The sequence below is a fragment of the Leuresthes tenuis genome, unplaced genomic scaffold (assembly GCF_036924035.1).
Source record: "Leuresthes tenuis unplaced genomic scaffold, fLeuTen1.0.hap1 SCAF_4, whole genome shotgun sequence".
NCBI lineage: Eukaryota > Metazoa > Chordata > Actinopteri > Atheriniformes > Atherinopsidae > Leuresthes > Leuresthes tenuis.
The window spans coordinates 36045151-36054997 of record NW_027325358.1 but is presented as its reverse complement, the minus strand read 5'-3'; the positions used below and the strand labels follow the sequence as shown (position 1 = coordinate 36054997).

Below are 9847 nucleotides of genomic sequence, written 5' to 3'. Positions count from 1 at the left end.
CGTGAAGGCCCATACTTGTTTTCTACGCTGTCTGGTTACGCGGTGTGTTTCTTCTATTTTTTTTTACCAGCCGACAGTGTTTCATACAGTGTCAAGGTTTCAGAAGTGTACAGTGTGCAGCAAACATATATATATTTATACACTCACACAAGAAGTCCCCTACCATTATCTTTTTTCTCCCTGCACCTCCTATAAAACAGAACTATTTTTACAGTGTGGGTCTATTTCAGGTAAAATGAGCTAATTTGCGTTATTGAACAGGAACCCACATTAACTTAATGTGTTTATTTTGTTTAGTGACTCCTGAATATAAAGATTAAAAAGGGAATCGACTCAATATCAAGGAAATTCATACATTTCTAATAAAGTATACGGCTGTCTGATTTAATACTTCTTAATGCAGCCACAGAATACCAATCGGCTCTTACTATCTAAACACGTCATCTCCAAGCGACGGCGAGTTTGACATCCTGGTCCTTCTCAGACTTGTAGCAGTCGGTGCATCTGGAAGCTTCTTTCGAGGCATGTGTTAGACATCCGAACCCAAGTCCATCCGAGGTCGAACTACGGTATTTCATCTACGGAGTCCATTGGCCCCTTTATTTAGACCCCCTTTAACATTTTTAATTCAATATTAAGTGACGATGCCCGAAGCCATGGCTGCACCGAAATTCTCAAACGGAGGCAGAAACAAAGGTGGGGCGTATGTGGACCGCGACAAGCCGGCCCAGATTCGCTACAGTAACATCTCTGCTGCCAAAGGTAGGCTAAAATGCTAATAAGATGTTACACGCATAAACTTATGAATGTTCAGGAATCACCCCCCAGCTCAGTTTGTTGATTCTGGTCTGGGTACGACATTGTTTTCTTCATATAAGAGCGTCTGCCCGATCCAGACAGTCTGAAACTGAAGTCCGAAAGTGACAGTTGGATGGTGCATAAAAAAAGAAACCCAACAATGCACTTTATCTGAACTGAGACAAAAACTGCACTACGAAGTAGGTTTTTGAGAGATGATTCTGCATTAGCGAACTGGTGGAGGCCTCAAGCTAGTCTTTCAATGACTGTGCAAAAAGGCTTTATTAGGATGGAAGTCTTGTCCTCTTATGGGTTATTGGTCGTTTGGAGTCTAGATTCCCCTTTATTGTGGTAATGATCCTGTTTGTAAATTTTCCATATCCATTGTTCATTGACAGATGTGTACGTTTGTTGCTTGATCAGTGTTCTTACTAATTTTAGAAATTCTTTCTTCACACTAAACTGAAATTTCAGTAAGCTATTCAATTGAAAGTTAATTCAGGCAATTTTTAAGCTAGAGTTATTTTTGTTGAATTGATTGTTGCCACTGTACAGACCCATGCCTTGCTTCATTCACAGCTGTTGCTGATGCCATCAGAACAAGTCTGGGACCTAAAGGGATGGACAAGATGGTCAGTAAACCAACTCTACCCTGCACCTCAATGAAATGCTTATGTCTCAGGCGAGGGTTTGTTAATTTGTTCATTTTTGTTTTAGATTCAGGATGAGAAAGGTGATGTGACCATTACCAATGATGGGGCCACCATCCTGAAACAGATGCAGGTGCTCCACCCTGCTGCCAAAATGGTGTGTAACCGGAGAGAAGTGCTCTTTGACGGTGCTTCTTTGGTGACTTGTGTTACACAGAACGCGGGGCGATGTCAATCTTTGTGAAAATTTGATTCGACCTGTCCATCAGCACCAACCAATGTGACAGTGGCCAATGTGTCTGGCTTTTACACTAAAATACAAACCAATTTAGTACTGCAAAACATTGTTTAAGCGGCCAAACGAGGGCATCACGTTGTTTATGTGATATGATTATGACTGTTAATTCATACACTTGACAGTTTGATCTAGTTCTGTATCATGATTAAAATTGAGGGGTTTTTTTGTTATTGTTTCGTCACATCGCTCAGATACAGCTAAGAAGCATCGTGAATAAAACTTAACACTTCAGTGCTGTTTTTTTTCATTGCATTTTGGGTTTCATTAACCAAACGGCTGATTGTGTGTTTTAGCTGGTGGAACTGTCCAAAGCCCAGGACATCGAGGCTGGTGACGGCACCACCTCTGTTGTGGTGATTGCTGGAGCACTCCTGGACGCCTGTTCCAAACTGCTGCAGAAAGGTGAGAAGGGCAGGAGACTGGAAGAAAGGTTGATAAACGGATGCAACTGGATATAAAATGTTGATGTCCTGTTGTCATCGAGATCTAGTAGGATCATTAGAGAAACTTTATTCACATGCACACTTTAAATGCACGCGTGAAAAAAATAAGAATGCTTGATGCAGTGCAGGTTTTCTAAAGTAAAAATGACATTTTAGAGCAATTTTGTGCAGAGAGAGACTGATCTGTTGGCCATGCTTTAAGCTAAAGTATACGTTTTGTTGTGCCATTGGTCAGGTATCCACCCAACCATCATCTCGGAGTCGTTCCAGAAGGCCGTGGAGAAGGGCATGGAGGTACTGACGGCCATGAGCAGGCCAGTCGAGCTGAGTGATCACGAGACGCTACTCAACAGTGCCACCACGTCACTTTGCTCTAAGGTGGTATCGCAGTACTCCAGCTTGCTGGCGCCCATGAGCGTGGAAGCTGTGATGAGAGTCATTGACCCTGGCACAGCCACCGGCGTCGACCTGCAAAACATTAAAATCATAAAGAAGCTTGGGTTAGTTTATTTCCTCAGATAATTTGCTTTTAAGATTTTTTTGCATCTCTTCGTCACATCTGTGTTTTCTTGTGTGTTCAGAGGCACCATCGACGACTGTGAGCTGGTTGAAGGCCTGGTGCTGACTCAGAGGTTGGCCAACACTGGTGTGACTCGGGTGGAGAAGGCTAAAATTGGCCTCATCCAGTTTTGTCTGTCACCTCCCAAAACTGATGTGAGTCACTTGACAAATATGAACTGAGATCAAACAGTTGTCTACTTCTACACTTGGGCTGTCAACTTTTCTAAATGTTTTGAATTGGCTAATGTTGAACTTTAAAAGAAACGCTGGTTTTGACTCAGTCTTGAAATAGCAGAGTAGTGTTTTCATTGTTGCATTGTGTTTTCATTCATTTGCAGCATGTTTCCAATTTGCTTCTTTAAATGACTTGAGAATTTACCTTTAACATGTCAGTGTTGTTGTTTTTTTTAAAGAAGGTACACTCATTTATCTGTTTTTGTGGTGGTGGGATGTATACAGATGGACAACCAGATTGTGGTGTCGGACTATGCCCAGATGGACCGTGTACTGCGCGAGGAGCGTGCTTACATCCTCAACCTGGTGAAGCAGATAAAGAAAGCCGGCTGCAATGTTCTGCTCATCCAGAAGTCCATCCTGAGGTACAGAACAATAGAGAAGATGGTAATGTGTGTGTTTAGTTGGATTCTTGACTAAACATTTTTCTCCAAACTGTCCTCTGACAGAGATGCACTTAGCGACCTCGCTCTGCACTTCCTCAACAAAATGAAGATCATGGTAATAAAGGACATTGAGAGGGAGGACATCGAGTTCATCTGCAAGGTGGGCATTACCCACAACTTCACTGCTTTGTCTCATATTAACACTTTTTGACTTTTCAGCACTCTCTCTCTTATCTTTGATGCTGATGTTGACATTTATCCCGGTTGATACCTATCTAATGGGAAATTCTATTAAAACTTTACTAAAAACTTAAGTGAGCATTTTTAACACAGATTTTCAAATGAAAGTGCAAACAGTTTTGGTCCAGACTTTTTCTGCACTTGCTATCAACATGTTTTATTGGTGGTCGCTTTCTGCTGAAGATGCCCTCCCACAGCCTGACACATGAGCGATGGGTGTGACCTGAGCCTGCACGGTAAACAGCATGTCCTGCAGAAACCAGGCTCTGAAATAATTTTTCCTTGTACAAATGAGACTTCTTGTTGTGTTTAATACCTCATGTACAGTAGCAAGGAGAGAGAGGAAAGCAGCACAGTTTAGTGGAAAGTAGAATGCAGGAGCAACTCTTAGCAGCATGCACACACATTTCTCAGGAATATTCACTTTGTCTCACCTGCTGATGTTCTTGAGTTTTTCCCAGGGGGCTAGATGGAAAAAATGATGCAGATATTTGTTTGCGCACATCTCCTCTCTAGTGACTAAAGTGACCTGCCTGAACTTTTTCTTGTCAGCCTTTTTATTTGAGTAATAATCTTGATCTTTGTCCACAGAAATATGGTATTATTACAGCAGTTCGGTAAAATGTTCCTTTGTTCCTCTTCAGACCATCGGTACCAAGCCCATCGCCCACATTGACCACTTCACTCCAGAAATGCTCGGCACAGCGGAGCTGGCAGAGGAGGTCAGCTTGGATGGTTCTGGCAAACTGGTCAAGGTACATTCTTTATGGAGGTCCTGGATGTTTTGTAGCTTCTACTAAAGAAGAGTTAATTTTCCACATTTCCTGGTTGGGATGTAAAACATTACACACATGATAGCACATGATTTTGTGTGATTTTCTGTTGAGGTTGACTGTTGACTGGTGGTTACTGACATTCAATTGTTGAGAATTGTTGCTGGTGTCTCTAATGCCACATTTCTGACTATAGAGCTGCCAATTACCAGCGTTTCATTCTCAGCAGGTGTGTCACTGAGTGGGGAAAATTGAATCGGGGATAGGTTGGTGGTGAACCACGTGCCTGACTTTGGGGTTATGCCTCCTCGTCTTAACCGTCACCTAGCCAGCTGAGGACCTGGCTGTAGGGTCATCTTAGGTACAGCTAATGGGATTAGGATCCACTAGAGGGTTCTTGGCTAGCTACTGGGTAGTTTTTGATCTTTAAATTCCGAGAGCCTCGTCTTCAAACCGACAAAAAGACTACATTTGTTACGTGCACCACTAGAAGCCACCAGAGTGGTTACACAACTGACACATAGAACAAAAGAAAGCAGGAGATATCTTTTAATTCAGTTCAGTTACAACTTGCCTGCTTGTAAAACCTTCTCGATCAATAGGTTTAAAATGCTTTCAGCATGGTTAGCTTTTGATTGACACCTCTGTTAGGAATATAGGAGCTTCCAGGCCCAAGTACAGCAAGAAAAACACCTGGGTTCTTCTGCTGGGTACGCCAGCTGGAAATTAACTTGTTCATGTTGAGGCACATTAGGATGATGACCTCCAGAACCAACTGGACAGACCCAGAGGTTTAAAGCTAGGCTCTCTGCAGAAGATAACATGAAAGATGAGTATGAGGTTTTCTGTGAATGAATAATCCACGAAGTTTGACTCCACTTTTTGCAGATTTGGTAAGAGTCCCAATTTATTTATTTATTTATTTTTTCCCAAGAAGGTCATAGAGCTAGAAAGCATCCTGGTGGTAATTGTGCTTCGTGGAATCATGCGAGGTCAGAAGGTGGTCCAAGCACGGATTGTGTTCAGCTTATCATAAGAATGCGAACAGATGTGTCAGACCACCTATTTTTAGCCCCATCAACTTGCAATCAGATCACTTTTTAGAGATGTCAGCCCCAGGTTTGAACTCAGTCTTGGTACGTGGTTCCTGGGAAAGGTTCCTGCAGTGGAACTGCAGCTAAAGCGTTGCAATAACCTGGTCAAAGTCCAGACCCCAGTCCAACTGAAAAGTGCCTGCAAAGCTCAATGAACTGAAAGGAATTACATTATTATTATTAAAAGTTCATCAGAAGTGAGGAAGTTTGGCCCGCTTTCCACATGACTGTGGTCCACTACTGAAGACAAAATAGGAGCAGACAGCTTCATTCTTGAAATAAATTTTTACCTACTGCTTGTTCCAGATCACAGGCTGCACGAGCCCTGGGAAGACGGTGAGCATTGTGGTCCGGGGCTCCAACAAACTGGTGATTGAGGAAGTAGAACGCTCCATCCACGATGCGCTGTGTGTCATCCGGTGCCTTGTCAAAAAGAGGTCAGTCATTTCTGACGTTGCGTGGACAGCTTAAGCCTTTTATGTCAAGTCAAGTTTATTTGCAGCACATTTCATGTAGAGAACAATTCAAAGTGCTTTACATAAAATAAAATCATTGCAGCAGGGAGCGGAAAAAGCATTAAAAATAAGTAAAAGAATATAAAAAGAAAGAAAGAAAATTATTAAAAACAAGCAACAGTCTCGATAAGTTAAAAGACACCGTGTAGATTTCATGTATTTAAAAATGTCTACATTTGGTGTCACTTTAATCTCCACTGGCAGTTTGTTCCACTTGTTTGCAGCATAACAGCTAAATGCTGCTTCTCCAGGTTTAGTCTGGACTCTGGACTGGACCAGCTGACCTGAGTCTTTGGATCTAAGAGCTCTGCTGGGTTTATATTCTCTGAACATATCACAGATTCTGGGATTTGTAAACCATCAGTAGGCTTTTAAAACCTATTCTTTGACTGACTGGAAGCCCGTGTAAAGATTTTAAAACTGGTGTGATGTGTTCAGATCTCTTAGTCCAGGTTAAAACTCCAGCAGCAGCGTTCTGGATGAGCTGCAGATGTTTGATGCTCTTTTTGGGAAGTCCAGTTAAAAGACAATTACAGTAATGGAGTCTCCTGGAGATTAATGCATGGATGTACAGACATATAATATGGATGATTTTTGTGCACTAACAAAGAGGAGTTTTGGTGGGTAAGGTTTTTAATCTCTGGCTTATTTGTGTGATTGTCCTGTCCTCTCATTCCTACTCAATTGACGCAGGTGGCCACTCTCTGGGTTTTGTTCTCCGAAGGTTTTTACCTGTTAAAGAAGAGTTCTCTTCCCCTCTGTCTCCCACCACCATGTCCATTCTCAGACAGAGGATTAAATCCAGGTGATCACTCAGTGTGATCTGTTGGATTCATTAGCTAGGCAGCCTGAAGTGATATTATTAACTAATAAACTGAACTGAAATTAATTTGAACCTAATTCAGGTTACAGTTGAATCATAATGAATTGGACTGTGTTAATAGAGTATTGTGTGGAGGACTGAAACTGACACACAGTTAAATGGATACAGTTGAAAATGAATGCTTTCATGTTCAGATTAACCTAAATTTTAAGATCTGATGGGGACCAGACAGTTTTTGTTTGTTTTTTATGACTTTGTTTTGATTTGTGAATCCAGATAAACTAAATGGGAAGAAATAAATAAACCCTTTCTCATTTAGCTTCTTTGGTTTCACACATCAGAGTTAGATTTGTTTTCCTATGATAGTCCGTTTATGGCTTCTCATCCCCATGTATTTCAGGGCTCTGATTGCTGGAGGCGGTGCTCCAGAGATTGAGCTCGCTGTGCGTCTGGCAGAGTACTCGCGTACCCTGGGTGGCATGGAGGCCTACTGTGTGCGTGCGTACGGTGATGCACTGGAAGTAATACCATCAACACTTGCCGAGAATGCAGGCCTTAACCCCATCTCCACTGTGACCGAGCTCCGCAACAGACATGCTCAAGGAGACAAGATGGCCGGCATCAATGTCCGCAAGGTTTGTCAGCTTTGTTTCCTTTGTTTATTCTTTTCAGTGACACGAGGCTCGTTGTTTTCCATAAGACCAGAAAAGAGTTGGTTCTGGTGTAGCACCAGTAGCACCGGGTAGTCTGGTACGCCCACAGTAGCACCGGGTAGTCTGGTGCGCCCACTGTAGCACCGGGTAGTCTGGTGCGCCCACAGTAGCACCGGGTAGTCTGGTGCGCCCACAGTAGCACCGGGTAGTCTGGTACGCCCACTGTAGCGTCGGGTAGTCTGGTGCGCCCACTGTAGCGCCGGGTAGTCTGGTACGCCCACAGTAGCACCGGGTAGTCTGGTGCGCCCACAGTAGCACCGGGTAGTCTGGTGCGCCCACAGTAGCACCGGGTAGTCTGGTGCGCCCACTGTAGCACCGGGTAGTCTGGTGCGCCCACTGTAGCGCCGGGTAGTCTGGTACGCCCACAGTAGCACCGGGTAGTCTGGTGCGCCCACAGTAGCACCGGGTAGTCTGGTGCTCCCACTGTAGCACCGGGTAGTCTGGTACGCCCACAGTAGCACCGGGTAGTCTGGTACGCCCACAGTAGCACCGGGTAGTCTGGTACGCCCACAGTAGCGCCGGGTAGTCTGGTGCGCCCACAGTAGCACCGGGTAGTCTGGTGCGCCCACAGTAGCACCGGGTAGTCTGGTACGCCCACAGTAGCGCCGGGTAGTCTGGTACGCCCACAGTAGCGCCGGGTAGTCTGGTACGCCCACAGTAGCGCCGGGTAGTCTGGTGCGCCCACAGTAGCGCTGGGTAGTCTGGTGCGCCCACAGTAGCACCGGGTAGTCTGGTGCGCCCACAGTAGCACCGGGTAGTCTGGTACGCCCACTGTAGCACCGGGTAGTCTGGTGCTCCCACAGTAGCACCGGGTAGTCTGGTGCTCCCACAGTAGCACCGGGTAGTCTGGTGCGCCCACAGTAGCACCGGGTAGTCTGGTACGCCCACAGTAGCACCGGGTAGTCTGGTGCGCCCACAGTAGCACCGGGTAGTCTGGTGCTCCCACAGTAGCACCGGGTAGTCTGGTGCGCCCACTGTAGCACCGGGTAGTCTGGTGCGCCCACAGTAGCACCGGGTATGCTTAGTTTATTCTTTCCTCTCTTCCTCCTTCACCTGCCAGTATTAGAGGACATCCTCTTTAAGCGTAAGCTCCACCAGCAGCCCTTATGACAGGCCTGGCTTTGAAATAAATATTTTTTTATAATTTTTTTTTTTTTAATTTAAAGTACAATAAATTTTGTGTGTGTGACAGGGAGGAATCTCCAATATCCTGGAGGAGCTAGTGGTGCAGCCTCTACTGGTTTCCACCAGTGCACTGACACTGGCCACCGAAACGGTCCGCAGCATTCTCAAGATTGACGATGTGGTAAAACAAAACACCTAGATTTCTTCTTTTCTTTGTCTGTTTATTTTTACCAGTAAGAATTCTACAGTATATAGCGCAAGTTGCTTCATGTTGAATATACTTTTGTTTGCTTTGTCTTAGGTGAACACTCGATAGGTCTGCCCATTGAGATCAGTCATGAAGCCTGCTTGTTCTGCGAGGGATCAGATGACTAACCGCATTCTGCTCAGATGTCCTGTGTAGCTGTTACTTTGTCAAAGTTAATTAAAAAGGCTTGTTTTTGACACTCCATTTTTAGCCTGTCATATTTTTTCCTTTTTCAGCCCATACACAGGGTACAAATAGACTGATCTCTTTTTTAAGTAAATGTTTTAAACTTATTGCCTACACTTATACTGTCTTTGAGTCCTTTACCCAGTTCATGATTTATCTTTGAACAATAAAACCCAGTCAGGTAGGAGGAGAGACTGGTGTTATTAGAATCCCCCATTATTGCCTGATTGCATCACGATGGTGGGTCTGAACTCAAGACTGTTTCATGGATGTCATCACATGCTGCTGCTGCTACAGCCCATGTTGGAACATAAACAATAGCGACAACTTGTAGAAACTCCATTGGTACATAATTCGGTCTAATAGTGGCTGCCAGTAGTTGAGTATCCTGGCAGCAGATCACATACGTCACCATAATTTATCCGAAATAATACCATCTATTGTTCGCAAGCAGAATCAGTCACCCATCTTCTCTCCTGCCAGAAAGAGACGGTGTATCCTGTTCTTGTCAGCTCGCACAGTGAACCATGATAAGCCCACCCTGGTGTTGGGTGTGTTGTTGCTAAACCACGTTTCCACAAAGCGCAACACTACACTCCTGGTAGATGTGGTGGTTGCTCGTGAATGCCTCCAGTCAGTTGACATTCCTCATCATGACCGCCAGCAGAGAAGGCTTGATGAGGAAGATATTGAGAGTCTGACCTCATGTCTGGTCCTTTGTAAAGCCAGAAGTTCACCACTTATGTATAATACTTTATTCA

The 9847-nt window shown here is 44.4% G+C and overlaps 1 protein-coding gene across 1 annotated transcript; it reads left to right on the top strand.

Annotated features, from left to right (window-relative positions):
• Positions 1–479: 479 nt before the first annotated feature.
• On the top strand, positions 480–9104 carry cct4 (chaperonin containing TCP1, subunit 4 (delta)). The gene is made up of 13 exons (XM_072383616.1): positions 480–762; positions 1378–1430; positions 1516–1605; positions 2040–2148; positions 2425–2689; positions 2771–2903; positions 3210–3349; positions 3434–3530; positions 4255–4365; positions 5784–5914; positions 7216–7450; positions 8721–8834; positions 8955–9104. The coding sequence occupies exons 1-13, from the start codon at positions 645–647 to the stop codon at positions 8967–8969; spliced, it is 1611 nt and encodes a 536-aa protein (XP_072239717.1). The 5' UTR covers positions 480–644; the 3' UTR covers positions 8970–9104.
• The last annotated feature ends 743 nt before the right edge of the window (positions 9105–9847 follow it).